This window comes from Nanorana parkeri, unplaced genomic scaffold (genome assembly GCF_000935625.1).
Source record: "Nanorana parkeri isolate BGI_ZX_2015 unplaced genomic scaffold, ASM93562v1 scaffold374, whole genome shotgun sequence".
Classification (NCBI taxonomy): domain Eukaryota; kingdom Metazoa; phylum Chordata; class Amphibia; order Anura; family Dicroglossidae; genus Nanorana; species Nanorana parkeri.
Window position 1 is genome coordinate 1,081,330 of NW_017306642.1, and position 15,963 is coordinate 1,097,292.

The 15,963-nt window shown below is 44.5% G+C and overlaps 1 protein-coding gene across 1 annotated transcript in view; it reads right to left on the reverse strand.

The window, feature by feature from the left end:
* HNRNPD (heterogeneous nuclear ribonucleoprotein D) overlaps positions 1-11,521 on the reverse strand; it is a 14,847-nt gene extending 3,326 nt beyond the window's left edge. The window contains exons 1-6 of the mRNA XM_018559007.1: positions 11,275-11,521; positions 11,186-11,244; positions 3,413-3,575; positions 2,200-2,361; positions 1,931-2,062; positions 48-147 (exon numbers count right to left, since the gene is read on the reverse strand). Coding sequence (XP_018414509.1) covers positions 48-147; positions 1,931-2,062; positions 2,200-2,361; positions 3,413-3,575; positions 11,186-11,244; positions 11,275-11,337 — 679 coding nt within the window. The 5' untranslated portion in view covers positions 11,338-11,521. The remainder of the gene's footprint in view (positions 1-47; positions 148-1,930; positions 2,063-2,199; positions 2,362-3,412; positions 3,576-11,185; positions 11,245-11,274) is intronic.
* Positions 11,522-15,963: the final 4,442 nt, after the last annotated feature.

Sequence of the window (15,963 nt, forward strand, 5' to 3'; positions counted from 1 at the left end):
TATATATATATATATATATAATTTTAATGGCTTTAAGCATTATTAACCTCCTCTTCCTCGGGATCTTGTTGAAGACCCTCCGCCTCTTGATCCCCATTGTTGTTGCTGTTGATACTGTTCCTTTGAAAGTGCTACTTTAATTTCACACTAAAAAAAAAAAAAACATGTTTAGTAAAAAACAGAAGGCATACATACACCTACCTAATAACCCCTTATTCACCTTTCTTGCCTACAAAAGGAATTCCTTACTTGTACAGCATGGCAAATATGTTATATTCTTCATGAAAACTATATTTAGGACACTACTTAAGGGAATTTCTAGATTAATATTGAACAGTAAATGCCAACTTCAAATGAACAGCAAGAAGCCATAACTTCTGTGCTGTCCATAGAATCGGCAGCACTATATAATTTTTAACAATCATCTTTCTTTAGGGTTTTTTCTGTTTATTTTACTCTTGCTCTGGCCTGCTGATCCCTGGCAAATGTATACAAGCTAGGAGCATAAGCCTTGGCATTTGTCACTATGCTCCCTCCAGGAATCCCAGAAAACAAATGATTTTCAAGGCGCTGGGAACTCCAGAGAAACCTTGGCTCCCTTCTTAAATCACAAAGTAAACCACCATAATATGTATAATACCCAATATGAAGAAACAGGTCTTCCTTCAATCCACTGCACTGCCACAGCCTGTACACAGCCCACTGTGTCCCATGTTCCTCTATTTGCAAAACTGAGCAGTGATTATGATATTATGTGCTTCACTCCAAGTGACTTAATGACCTCTCTGCAACCTAATTATTTAATGTATTTTTTTTAACAAAAAAGCCGTTTTTAAATGAATAAAAATTTCCCAATAAGAATTAGGCAAGCACATGTCAAAGACCAAGCTGATGGTGTGAATGTATATAGGCTCCACAGATAGAAAGCTGAAAAAGCACTATGGGGATGTGCATAGGAAAATCCAAATTAAATCCAGGACCAATCGAAGGGATGGGGAAAAAGCACCTCTGGCAAACGAACGTTAGAAAGAATAAAGTTAAAGCCTGGGCTTGCCAGTCCCACACAGAGCTTGCGCGCAACGGGGGGAGGGGACCTATACTTAACTTTTTCCAGCTGCCCTGGTTCAGTCACGTCACAGGTCCTCTATTCTCGTGTGGTGCTGCCCTCAATAGAATTCCCCTATGAGTTCAGGGTGTGAGGTGGAGCTCCTGGGCTCACAGGCACTAGGTTAAATGAAGCTGGGTGCATCGCTGGATTTGCAAGTCTGGGGGATAGTGCCAGAAATTCGGAGAGTATGGCAGCTGGAGCCGCTCTTATTTTGCAAAACAGAAAAATGGTCACCAGCACTCCAGGTTTTCTTCAAAACAAAATCCTTTTATTCATTCATGCAGCAGGCCATGCGTGGCAACCTGACCGGTCCCTTCATCAGGCAAACAAAAATGTATCACTTTTGTTTGCCTGATGAAGGCGGCGCCATCCACGGCCATTTCAGCACCCACCCCCCACATTGTATGGGGCTCATCGGTCAGGAGTGCGGTGAGACTATTTGGCTCTTTTATTTTGGGCTACATTGGGGTCTGAAATATTTGACATTTTGCCTCAAGCCTGACTTGGGCTTTAAACAGCTGTTTTATTTATAGATGGAACATTCTTTCCTGGATTGCACTCTGTCCTTGCATCTTTGAAATAATTCTATTACAGCTTCTCAAATGCAGCAAACCCCAAAGCTCTCTGATTTTTTTTTTTTTGCAGGGAGAAACAAGCTTCCTGACAACTTCCTTTCTTTCTACAAGGAGACTGCACAGGGACAGCTAAACCATGCTGATGTGGTCACAGGAAAACCCAAGACTTGAGACCAGGCTGTCAAATAGCACTACTAAAGTATCTTAAACATTTTCAGTTAACAGTTTGCCCTCTAGTACAACATACTTTACTTAAGCCAACATTATGGTATTTCTTTTCCATTATTTTTTTCACGGGCTCTTCTTCGTCAAATGTGATGAAGCAGAAACCTCGCCTTTTGTTAGTCTTGTTGTCCATGGGGAGTTCAATTGCTTCAACCTGAAGGATTTCAATTGTAAAGTGAAATAGACACAATTAAATGGTATATACATATATCTGTGCATGTCCAGCTCATCATACTCTTGTCTTTCATCAACTTATAAAGCATACAAAGTCTTTAAAACAGGAAAATATACCTCCCCAAACGTCCCGAAGTATTCCCTTATTTTATCTTCTGGTGTGTCTGGTGATAAACCGCCCACAAATATCTTCTTCACTGGTTCTTTTGTCTTCATTGCCTTTGCCCTTTTTGGATCGATGACTTTGCCGTTCAGTTTGTGCTCTTTTTGTTCCATAACCTGCGGGAATAACAAATCAGACTAAATGTCTCATTCAGATGTAATGAGGAGCATCAGCTGCCATTCGTTACACGACAGAAAAATCAGAAATAACGCTTAGGGCCTGTGCACATCATATGCAGTGCGTTCCAGCCAGAACGCACTGCGACCGGTTCAGTATTTCGTGGGGCCGGAGGGGGCTTGGCTGGCTATTGAAGTGAATGGCGCCGATAGCCACTCACATTGCGCCTGTGGTCTGGTGAAAATGCTGCAAGCGCTATTTTGAAAGCAGGCACAATGTGCACTGCAATCCCGGGCGGGCGATCGCATTGCGGCCGGAGGGAGTGGCTACGGCGCCATTCACTTCAATGGCCAGCCACGCCCCCTGCGGCCCCACGAAATACTGAGCCGGCTAGAACGCACTGCATATGGTGTGAACAGGCCCTTAATTCTACAACACCCAACTAAGGTCCCTACTGTGCTACTTCTGTGGTCCTCATTTGTCAGGTGAGCAGAACAGTTCTGTGTCTCTTGGGGGACCCTGGGTACATAGTGCTGGATTTAGCTTGGTAATAATAAATTAAACTGCCCAACCAGAACCATATGCATGAGCAGCATATGCTTTAATATGCAAGATGGTGCTTTACAAAACCCAAGTCACACAATGCAGCTTCCACCACTTGCCAAGCTTCCACCAATGTCAAGACTTGGGAAAGAGAACAGTAGAGAGATCGCAAAAGAGGAGAAAACATGCAGGAGTGCTTGTAAAACGTTTCCACATTTTACTGTCATAACACACTGAATCACAATGGATTTATTTTTACACTGATTTTTTTCATGCCTAAGGGGCTCACACGAGAACCATGGGCTGCATTGGGTGCAGCCCAGTGCATTGAGAACGTAAATTTGCTTTATGATCTATATCAGAGTTATACTTACCTGAACCGGCTGCCTGCTTCTCCGTTCTCTGAAGCATGTCTCCTATGCTGCAGAACTGGATGTTCCTCAGTGTACTCACATCTATACACTGTGTAATATGATTAACTCATGAATACTAGGATTAGTACATTACCTTGTCTACACCTTCAGACTCTTTGAACAATACAAAACCAAAGCCTCTGGAGCGGCCGGTGATTGGATCTAATTTCAAAGTGCAGTCTACAACTTCTCCAAATTTTGAAAAGTAATCCTTTAGATCTTTCTTTGTAGTGTCCCAGAGAAATGTAAACAAAGGTCTACACTTACATAACTGATTATGTTCAATCTCCATGCAGACTTAACTGTCAACTTTCATACAACACTATTCATCACAGCATAGCAAATTATTGTATTTCGTATGGGGTAAGACTTCAATGGTAAAATTCTCCAAGCTTCTGCTTACTTATTCATGTTTAGAAGAAAACTCCAGGATTTTTAAAAGTTAACTCTTGCAGTGAGGCTACCCCCACACTGCAAGGTTAAACTGCTCATTTTTCTCAAGGGGAGAAAATAAAGAATACTCACCCTATTCTTGCTCCTGCGGCACCTACCACTCACTTAACTCCCCCGTCTGCTCTGGCTGTGCTATGTCCCTCGGTGTCTTCACGCCTAATAGACCTCTATTAGATGTGATGACATCACAGGTCCTTAAAACTCCAGACCCCACGGGAGAAGAGGCTACCGGGACTGGTCTAGCAGCCAAGCGGAACAAATTATCAAGTAAATGTTTCTTTATTTTCATACCCCCCACCCCCAGACAAAACGAGCACAATACCCATGCAGTGCTGGGGTAGTCACACTGCAAGAGTTAATTTAAAAAAAAAACCTGGAGTTGCACTTTAAAATTATCATTTGTTATTACAAAAACCTTTACAATTATGTCAGCACAACTGAAACCTATTAAAAAGGAAATAATCTTTATTTGGGTTGCAAGGTACTGGCATCCCAAAGTTAGTTTTCACATTCAAAAAGGAACCAAAAACAAAAAAAAAAAAAAACACATGTAGAGCTGCAGTTAATGATTATTTTCAAAATCGATTAGCCGATTAAGTTCGAATAAATCGGATAAAAAAAAAAAAAAAATGCATTTTAAAAAATGGCTCCAGTGATGGGACTACTAGTTTGTATGGAGATTGCAGTCCATCACAGGAGCAAGCTTGGAGCTGTGGAAGTAAATAAGAAAAAAAAAAAGTGTGTGCAATATAGTGAAATGAAGTGTAAAATGATATAGCAATGAATGCAGAAGGGCATCGGGTATAGAGGACTACAAATCCCAGCAATAGTACATTATACAGCACAATGCAGAATACCACCAGCTACAGAGTACAACAAATCCCATCAATATATTATACAGCGCAATGCAGAATACCGCCAGCTATATAGGAATACAACAAATGCCAGCAATACAATATAGCTGGCGGTATTCTGCATTGCGCTGTATAATATATTGATGGGATTTGTTGTACTCTGTAGCTGGTGGTATTCTGCATTGTGCTGTATAATGTACTATTGCTGGGATTTGTAGTCCTCTGTATAATATACAGCACAATGTACCATCAGCTATAGAGGAATACAAATCCCAGCAATACATTATAGAGCACCATGTGGGGGGGGGAGTGCTGGCTTACCTGAACAGTCTTCCAGCAACTTGCTTCTGAGATAGGGCCTATCGTCCCTGTGCCAATCGTGGATGTGGGAAGGCGGAGAGCGTGAGGCAGGGAGGAGGTGCGGTGTGTGGATGCGGGCAGGCAGTGGCGAGCGTGAGGTGGGGGAGGAGGTGCGGTCAGGGCCAGCTAACCAGAAGCCGATTAATCGATGATTGAAAAAGTTGACAACTGATTATGTTGATTAGTTGTTGCAGCCCTAAACACGTGTACAGTTTGGTACAATGAAGGTTTCGCCATGTGTTCACTGCCAACAAACTGAAGATTTCATACAAAAGGTGTCCATTAATGTCGTGTGAGAATAAAGGAAAAACTGGATCTAACCAGGATAGAAAATAAAGCCAGAGGCTCAAACGTGCAACTGCTTAAGAGCAATAGTACATCAGATCTGCAGTTTGCAGAAACAGCAGCCTTAGGGTCCCCACACACCTTACGATTATCGTACGATAATCGTGGGAAATCCCGCGATCGTACGATGATCGTAAGGTGTGTGGAAGCCGTGCGACCTCTACTACTGTAAGGTCGCACGACTTTAAACTTACGGACATGTTTGAAAACCCGCCGAGCATCGTACGATGTTCGGCGGGTTTGTGGCATGTCCGTATGATAACAGCCGCACGGGCCGGTGTGCGCAAGGGCACACTGCCCGTTCGGCATTGCGGTCATCGGAAGCCCGCCCCTCGGGGGGCATGGCTTGCGATCATCGCAAGTACGATCTGCCTATGCAACATAGGCAGATCGTAAGTTTTTTTAAGTACCTTACAACCATCGCAAGACAAAAGTCTTGCGATGGTTGTAAGGTGTGTGCCCAGCCTTAGAGGTGCCTAGTTGGCTGCTTCCTTAAATAGTACATGCCAAATACCAGAGTTGTCTGCAACAGGAAAAAGATGTCTCTGTGATACTGGTCTAAGTTATGAAGACGGCAAATAAAAAAGTTAGACTATGCAAAAAAAAAACAGGCCCTGGACAATGGATGACTGGAGGTTTTGTGAGCAGATAAAGGCTACATGTTTGGCTCAAGGAAGAAAAATCAGAAGATGAAAAGCACATTAGTGCTGCAGCTAACAATTATTTTCATAATCGATTAGTTAGCCGATTATTAACTTCGATTAATTGGATTTAAAAAAATAAAATATGCGGCGATATCCGACATGTGTAGTGCAATCGTCGTATTTCTATGTAGGTGCAACCGACTTGTGTTTGTTAGTATACGTGCATTTGCAGGGTTGGGGTACTCAATTTTTTTGAGTGGGGGGATTTTTAATTTTATTTACATTTTGCTTTTTACCTTATTGCGATCACATGGGGGGGGGCTCACAAGCCCCCCATGTGATGGCACATTGGAGGTGACAGGTTCTCTTTAAGGGGACATTAGGGGTCTTTTAGACCCCTAGTGTCATCTTTCCACTTCACTGGATTCAGCTGCCAAGGCAGCCAAATGTAAATACAGCAGGCAGTGGCTGGGAGCAATAGCCAGCCTGCAATTGCACCACTGCCTGCTGTCAATCAGCAGAGGAGGGAACTGAAAGACTACCGCTGACAGCCGGTCATTAAAGTGACATTAAACCCTCAGATTTTTTTAACATAAAACAATACTGTAATGTGCGCCTTGCTGTAATCCATGGTTATTTCCCTTCTCTTTGCTGCTCTTCCTTTTAAATCTGTATCTCTTCTCATGCTGGGCAGAACTTCTGTTTTGCAGCAGACTGCCTTGTCTCAGGAATGGATACACGGTGTCTTTGTATAGGCTTGTAACCTGAGCCAGCACTACAGGAAGAGACCCTGAGCTGAAAAGGGAAGTTCTCCCCAAGCATGAGAAGACATGAGGATTTAAAAGGAAGAGCGGCAAAGAGAAGGGAAACAACCATGGATTACAGTAAGACGCACATTACAGTATTGGTTTATGTTAAAAAAATCTGAGGGTTTAACGTCACTTTAACTAGAACGGGCACAGTGGCCGCATCTGAACAGGCATACCTGGTATTTCTGCCACAAGAATCCGTTGGTTTTTGCTGCAGGAATCCACAGCCTTAAGCTCCTGTGAATGGATAGAGCTAGAATGCTAAAGGTCTGTAGAGCTGCTGCACATTGAGGATAGCAATATTTGATCAATAGTACAGCTGTGACAAGAACCTGTGGATTCTTGTAGCAGGAACCCCTGGTGGGTTTGTACTAGGGATGCCCCGATATATCGGCCGAAAATTGCACTTTTGGCTAAATGCCGAAAGTGCCATTTTCCTGCCGATACATCGGCACATTCAAGGTTTCTTGCCTCCCCGTTGGGCACTGCCCTGTGCCCCAGCGGGGAGGAAAGTGACAGCAGGCCGAGCGCTGTGAGCGGCCGGCGTCTCTCCTCCCACAACGCTCAGCCGCCTATCACAGTCCGGCAGAGTGGCGTGTGGGCGGACACAGCCTGCGCTGTCACAGGAGGCTGAGCTCCACTCGCTCAGCCTCCTGTGACAGCGTGCCAGAGAGAGGAGAGCAAGGTACAAACACTCAGCGATCGCTGAGTGTTTGTACATAATTGAGGACATGGTATGTGTACTATATCCTCAATTATGAATGAATGGGAGTGATCTACATCAGCTCCTGTCCATTCATAGTTATAGTAAATATACCATGTTCTCAAGTAATGAATGAACAGGAAAACTAAGAGGATTCCTTTTCATTGATAACAGGGGATACAGAAAGAGATTGGGGACTCTGTGCGTCTCAATTTATTTTTCTATTTTAAAAGGGGAAATATCAGGGGTCTGTTTAGCCCCCTAAGATTTCTCTGAAGCCCCTAAAATTAAAGTAAAAAATATTTCATAAAAAGTGAATAAAAATATTAAAAAAAAGTTTCTAAGAAATAAAGATTTTCGGTCTGACAATTTTTTTAAATTTCGGTTTCTTTTTTTAAATTTCTATTTCGGTGCACCTCTAGTTTGTACAGATGGGGCAGCTCTGCCAGTTTAAGTGAAGGACAGGCAGCTGTTGCCAGCCTGCCGCTCACTTGACCGGGCACTCTGGCCGCATCTGTATGTACCCTCTTGGGATCCCTGCCACAAGAAAGCACGGGTTCTTGCCGCAGGAATCCTCAGCCCCAGCTTCTAGCCTCGTGTGCATGGGGCCTCCTGCATAGAAGGCAATTTCCTCAATCCTTGAATATAACCTTTTTACTGTTTTCAAAATAACAAAAATTAGAAAAGGAACTGAAATCATATAGGCCTGATATTTAGACAATGTGAAAACACGAGATGTCTGCAAAACATGCTCCGGCGCATAACCCCCTCACACCTACTGTCCATTTAACAAATAAATTTATGAATTCTAAATAATTTATACTACACAACAAACGCCAACTACTCATACTGAAATACTTACTGATAATCTCCTGGACAAGGTTTCAGTTCAGAAACGCATATCTGACTTTCATTATAATAATGGATGTCAAAATATTTAACAATCTTTCCAGTTGTTTTACAACATACAAACAAGTGACATTTTACTTGAGGATATTGCTTACAAATGTCCTATAATCATGTTTCCAAGTTCAAGCACCTGAAAGAGAAATAAGCCATGCATTTCATTTACAGTTGTCCTATAGTGGCACTATGCTCTGGAAAGGTATGATAGAAATCGAGTACATGGACCTGTCATGGCCTACATTTTTTAAAAGGTGACAAGTACAGTTACCTTGTAATGCCTGCAGGTCCCTGTGTTGACATCCCTGTGAAGCCCCTTGGATAAAATAACTTACCCAACCCAGGCTGCAGGTGGTACATGGACTTCTCCCCAACTGTCAAATGAGAGAGCTTCAGTAGACAGTGGAGCAGCAAGGCTGTCGTTGGGGAGGGCGGTGTGATTTGCTGAGTATGTGAGGGTCTGGGTGCTTGTGATGTGGTGGTGCAGTGCGATGCACTATTTATTTTTTTAACTTGCGCTCCATTCAGGTCTCCGCACAGCAGTGTGGTCTGTTGTACTACAGTGATCACCGGTTTCATTTTTCCACACCACACCAGAGTTGAAGTGTTCATAGGAAACATAGCCCGTTCACATACTTATGTACCGCCACACAACCCCGAATGCAGACCATCTGCCATAAGATGGGCACCACTGTTGCCCGGGGAAGAAAAGCTCACACACATGGATGCCTGTGGCCTTACAACGTGAATTCTGACATATTTCCCCCACCAGGGAGCCACATACGGCCTCCAATAAGAGTCAATGGCGGTACACAGGGAATAGCCTGGATTTGGGTATACATGTACACAGTCTCCATCCGAGTGTGTACACCCATACACATGCGGGTGTTGACTCAAGCCCAGCTTATACCTGGGAGCAGCCATTAACTATTATGTGAGGCTATACAGCACCTATGGGGAAAATACACCGCAATATGCATTGACCAGCCACGTGCATGAACCCTTATTTCCCAACAGGCACACAGTATGGCATACGGCCTGCTTTTGGGGATGTGCACTAGGGTTGCAACAACTAATCAATTCTAAATCTATGAGAATCGTTGGCAACGATTCTCACCATCGATTAGTTGCTGCCGCTCTGCTCCTCTGTTCTCCTCCCTGCTGGTGCCGGCTGCAGCGGTCTGTGTGCTTGTCAATCCCCCCCTGTATCGGCAGAGGCAGCGGGGACACAGACCACTGCAGCCGGCACCAGTGGGGAGGAGAGACCGCTGTGACTCTGCAATCCCCCTTCCCCCACTGCTGTTCCCTTCTTCTGTCCACCCCGTTCCTCCTCTGCTCCCCCATGCCCCCTCTTCTGCCGGTGTTCTATCAATCCCTCGGACTCAAGTCCGAGGGATCGATAGAAAACCGGCATCAAATCTCACATCAGCGGCTGGAAACATTAGCCAGCCTGCTCGTGGATATTTTAAACTGCAATAGCCAATAGCAGGCTGGCTATTGCACCTGCCCACTACCTGCTATCAGCAGAGGAGAACCTGATGGAGAACTTTCCCCTTCAGTTCCCTCCTCTGCTGATTGACTATTGCAATTTAAAACCACCAACAGGCTGGCTATTGCTCCAAGCGAAAAGATGTCAGTAGAGGTCTGAAAAACCCTAATGCCACCTTAGAGAAATTGCCACCTCCGATGTGCCATCACATAGGGGACATCTGAGCCCCCCCCCCATGTGATAGCAATGAAAAATTGAAAGTCCCCCAACTCTACAAACACGCGCATGCTAACGGAAACACAAGTCGGGTGCGCCTACATAGAAAACAGACGATTGCGCTATACAGGTCAGGTATTGCTGCGTATTTTATTTAAAATTAAGGATGTTTTTTTTTTATCAGATTAAAAATTATCAAAGTTAATTGACTAATCGATTATGAAAATAATCGTTAGCTGCAGCCCTCATGTGCACCCTTATGCATGCATTCACACAAGTCTGGCGTATACCTTCAAAGCCATTGATTTTTATGGAAGGCTATATGCAGCCCCCCGTGGATCACGCCAAAATTGACACTGTACGGCCACAGGTGACCGTGTGCATGAGCCCTTATAGCAGACGCACAGTTTATGGCAGGCAGCCTACAGTTGGGGTTGTGCGCCCATCCGCATGTGTTTACACGCATACAAACGTTGACTTCCATAGGAGTCTGTACGCAGCTCATTGGCGGGGGAAATACGCCGCAATTTACATTGTACAGCCATAGGCGGCCATTTGCATGAGCCCTTCTTTCCATGCCAGTGCACACTTACCCTCAGTACCAATACAGCTAATGACTCTTGTGGGTGCGAAAATACACCAGAATTTACACTGCACAACTCCAAGCGGCCGTGTGCACCATCCTTTAATTCCTGGGAAAGGTGACAACGGTAGGTGGACATATTGACTGAAATGACAAGTTTACCCATCACAACATCTCATAAGGCCAGGCCTGTGTGACAGAATATCTAATTACTACTTCGCTGCTTTCATCCCCTTATTCTCAATAGCTTTGTATGCCCAATGGGGGAGCCCTCGGCCATAGCGCCTTACCCCGGGCTGATCTCAGACTGCCCACGTGACCAAGGCTCCGGGCCCCGGACAAAACAGGCGGGCCGTATAGGAGCAATGCCAGTGCTCATCTTAGCACCCCGGGGGATATGCCTAGAGCCGCCGGCACGGATACACACACACACACACTACAAACAATAATGAACGCAGATCTGCGGTGGCGGATTCCACAGCGACTCATAGCAGTGCCCTGCGCTCACCCCTCGTCATCCTCGGCTTTGCTGGCGTTAATCTTGTTGCCTTCGCTGGGTGCGACGCCCTCGGCTTCGGCTTCGGCCTCGGCCTCGGCCTCAGCCTCGCTGACGGAGGCCTCCATCGTGGTTTCGTCTTTCATATCCTCCTCGGCCAACATAACTAGCTAAAAACAATGGCGGGCAGCTGCAGAAGGAAAGGCGGATAATGGCGGTTCCCCCGGCTCTGTGCCACGCCTCCTATGGAACCTGGCACCGCCTCTCCGCTCCCACTAATGGCGGCGCTACGGAGAAAGCCTGAAATGGCCGCTAGGGATAAGGCGTCCCGGCTGTTGTCAGCACCATCCTTTGCACAGGCCATGGAGCTCCTGTACTTTGGTTAATGTTGACAACCAGGAGTGGCTCCAGGGCCAATACAAGCTGACTACAAGGCTCTCCAGGGACATTCAAAATGGACCCAGTGCAGGGATTCCAATGAGCTTATGGTCCAAAACGGGTAGGCGCCATCTGTGGTGAAACTACAAATCCCATGAGGCATTGCAAGACTCTCACAGCACAGGCATGTCTCCCAGGGCCAGATACATGATGGGATTTGTAGGTTCACCACAGCTAGCATGCCAAGGTTGCCTACCCCAAGGTCTAAACTAAGGACCAGAGCCAAAATCGCTGCAGAGGTAGCCATTCATTTTACAGTCTAGAATATTGACCCCTAAGGGCTTGTTAACACAAGCCACCCTGGACAGTGTTGCCCACAGCAGGCCCACCATATAGATAAAGGCAGTTTGCTTTGTGTGCTGAAATAAAGGTTGCTTTTTTAGGCAGCGTGTTGCCACGCACTACTCCGCGCCGGTGCATGAAATAAAATTTTCTGACATTTCAATAAACAGATACGTTGTTCTAACACAATGCACAGAGTATAGCATGCACCGGCCGGGCTGAACGGGCCCTCAGGGCCTCCTGACACTGTAATTGATGCATTGTGTTAAGGAATGTGTATTATATATTCATCGAAAATGGGCTGCCGATGTGCCACAACGCATCCTGAAATCAGACATGACTTGTATTTTCTAGCAGCACACCACAACGCACACAGAATGTGTATTGTGATAAGCTGCAGGGTGCGTTGCCTGCTACTGTTTGAGTACGTTAGGGTACCATTCAAAATGAATTGCACGCAATGTGTGGTAAAAGGCATTACAGCAATGCGTAAGGCTGGGTTCACACCAGGTGCATGCTGCAAAGGTCTATGCATGTGGCTGGCCGGTGGCAGTGTGGTGCGTTGCAATATGTTGTTAAAACTCGAGGCTCCGTTAACTTAATTTTTTTTTATAACTTCATTAGCAATCTACAGTCCCATTCAGGTCTCCACCAGCAGTGGGGTGTGCTGCAGAGATCTCCGGGGCCATCCAGGGCGCTGTGGGAAATTGCAGCATGTCTGCATCTGCATTTTTTCTGACCGCACATCACACCAGCATTGTGGTGTATATGGGGCACATAAAAAAAACAAAACATTATTTTCTCTGTGCCCTTGTGGTGACTGCTGTTGATCCAGTGTGGAAAAATGCCAGTCACCGTGACTGGTGTAAATGAGCCCCTAAAATGTTGCCCCCATCTTACTACAATATGCAAAAACACCGTACTGATAAAAGCATAATATTTTTACAGGCACGTGCATGAGCCCTTAGAAACACATGAGGTCAGATCAGGTTTACTTTCATAAACAATGTGGCATTTTATTTATGTTTGAAATTATATCAATGAAATGTATTATATGAAACAATTCCTCCCCACACAGCTACCTCCTCATATATCACTGGCCCCTCCCTTTTAGATTGTAAGCCCTCCTTACTATCTTGTCTTGAATTGTATTGTGATTGCAATGTCTTCCTTATATTGTAAAGCGCTGCGCAAACTGTTGGCGCTATATAAATACTGTATAATAATAATAAAATGAAAGTATACGGATGGGCATTTGGCAGCCTTCTGTGTCCCGTTTTTTTTGTGGTAGCATCTGCTATTGTATTTGCCTACAGATCATGCCAAAACTTTGTATTCTATGGCGAATAGCCAACTGCTCACACACATGGGACAGCTGTCATCAGATACCTGAACTTTCAACAGACTTGGGTATCAAATCACTTCCAGTGCCCTATTTCTGCCTTACATTACAGAATAGATAAGAGTCTGCTTTTCTGACATGGAAAGAGGGACATCTTTTTTTTAAATGTTTATTAGAAGGCACACCTCTAGCACTTACTCCCAGTGTTTTGGGCCATAACCCCTTCACGGCCCATAACGAGATAATACCGTCATGAAGTCTGAAGGGATTAAACAGACTCCCGGCGGCTTTACAGTTGAAGCGATTCTGGCGGCTCAGCTGCTGCCAGATCGCTTCTATGATCCATTAACCAGGCTGCCCCTGTGCCCAACACCCCCGTCTTGTTTCCTGGGATCCGCTGCCCCTCCTATGGGCCCAGGACCGGCTTGCCGGGTGTCGGCTGGGAAGGAGATTGGTGAACGTCCGCTCACCGATTTCCTTTCTGTACTATGACCGGGAGCGACGCGTATTGCATCACTTCCGGTCCCATAGCTGTCATTGCTGGGCTCCTGAAGCCCAGCAATAAGCTATTGAAGTGTGATCTGCACTTCAATAGCTTATTTTAGAGTGTAAAGGTGATACTAGGACTTGGACCCCCAGCATCACCTTAAAGAGTACCTGCCACTGCCAATATGCTATCACATGGAGGCTTGTAAGACCCCATATGTGATAGCAATTAAAGTAAAAAAAAAAAAGAAATACAGTTTTAAAAATAATATTAGATATAGCTGTAGCTCGCGGTATATTTAGCTTAGGGTGACGGGAGGGCGCTAGTTTGTGTCCTCCCGTTACCCTAGGAGAACTATGGGTAAAAGCCCTAACCCCATAGTTCTCCTTTAAAAAAATGTTTTAAAGTCCCCCGCCCCAGCGAGCATGAGCTTCATCACGTAAACACGCATCAGGTGCACCCACGTATGAAAATGACGATCGTGAAGGTTAAACATCGATTTGCTCGGTTTAACCTCATCTTTTATATTTTACAATAACAATGGTTTTATATTGTGTTTTGTGGCAAAATTTTTACTAAAGTTTTGGGTTTGATAATAAGTTACGCTAACATTGTGCAACATAAAAATTTGCAACTGTCGACATTTTATTCTATAGGGTCTTGGATTTCACAAATGTTTGGGGGGTTTTAAGTAATTTTCAGCCTAAAATGTTGATTATAACATGGTTGCAAAAAATGAAGAAAAAAAAAAAGGCCTATGTCCTTAAGGGGTTAAATACTTTATAATCTGCTAAACCTGCAGATGCTTTTGTCACCACTTTTCCTTCATACTAGAATTTTGGAATTAATGCAATATTTCAAAGGCTGGAAGAAAAGTTTAGTGCAAGCTGACATTTATGTTAAATTGTATATTTACTGTATTTATAGCAGTCTAAACATCAGAGCAAATAGAAGGAGAAATGAGGAGCAGATAGAGACAGAGGGATTTGGTTTCATAAGAACCACAGTTGGGAGCTACACTGCTGCATGGAAATAGTTTCCATGGCACTTTCCTGCTAAGTCAAAGCCAATATTGACTGAGGAGCAAAGTTAGCTAAAGTCTGTGAACACTGCAGGTTTCTAGTCTCACCTTCCTGTTGCTATATATTAAAGGAGAACTATGGGGTTAAGGCTTTTCCCCATAGTTCTCCTTAGGGTAACGGGAGGACACAAACTAGCATCCTCCCGTCACCCTAGGCTCAGTATACCGCAAGCTGTAGCTGTAGCTCGCGGTATACTGAGACGCCGCAGCTGAAGCGGATCCCGACAATTATGCCGGGATCCGCCCAGCTGCGTGACTGACAGCTGGCTCTGCCTATCTAGAGGAAAATGTAAAATACAAAAATGATCACTTTAATGCACTGGGGTTTTTTTCACTGCTACTCTTCCTTTGAGATAACATGTAACATACTCTTCCATTAACATATAGGCCCCATTCACACTTGCAAATGGGGCAGATTGCATGGGTCTCACGATTTCCTCCATGAGACTCATGTTCTGCTGCATCCAGGTGTGGTCGTCTGCAGGTACGTAGCATGTGCAATTACATAGGAATGGCCTGCAAACAGCTGCAGGCCGTGATAGCTGTGATTGTATTGTACAGCGCCTCCCACCCGCAGCAGATCGCACAAGTGTCACGGAGGAATTCGTAAGACTTATGTGATCAGTCCCACTCTAAAAAGTGAATAACTGATGCAATAACCTGAAGAATAGATGAAAAGTTTAGTGCAATATAAACAGTGTGTGTCCAAGGGCGATCATCTGCATTTATTATGTGAATGGCTACGAACAGCAGCTCACATACAGTATTTCTCATGAAGCAATTTGCGATTGTGAATAGAGCCTAAAGGTCAGTTAGGAGCAATAGGAGTGGAATTTTGGTTTCTCTTTCTTGAGACTTCCTCACCCAAAGCCACTCATTGCTAATGTCCACTACAGCGTCCCCATAAACATTCTCTAGCCGATTATGGATTTCCTTAGGTGCATAACACTCCTTGGCCAGAAATGTAATTACAGCTCATTGTTTTAGCCGCAGATCCATGGTTCTAATCACTCGATCTGCCAAAAAAAGCATTGGTACATGAACATTCACAGTCACTGTAATAGATCTCAAATTAAAAACATGGAGGCATTACTTTTTGATTGACCTGCACATATACTGCATATATATATACAGTATATATATATATATATATATATATA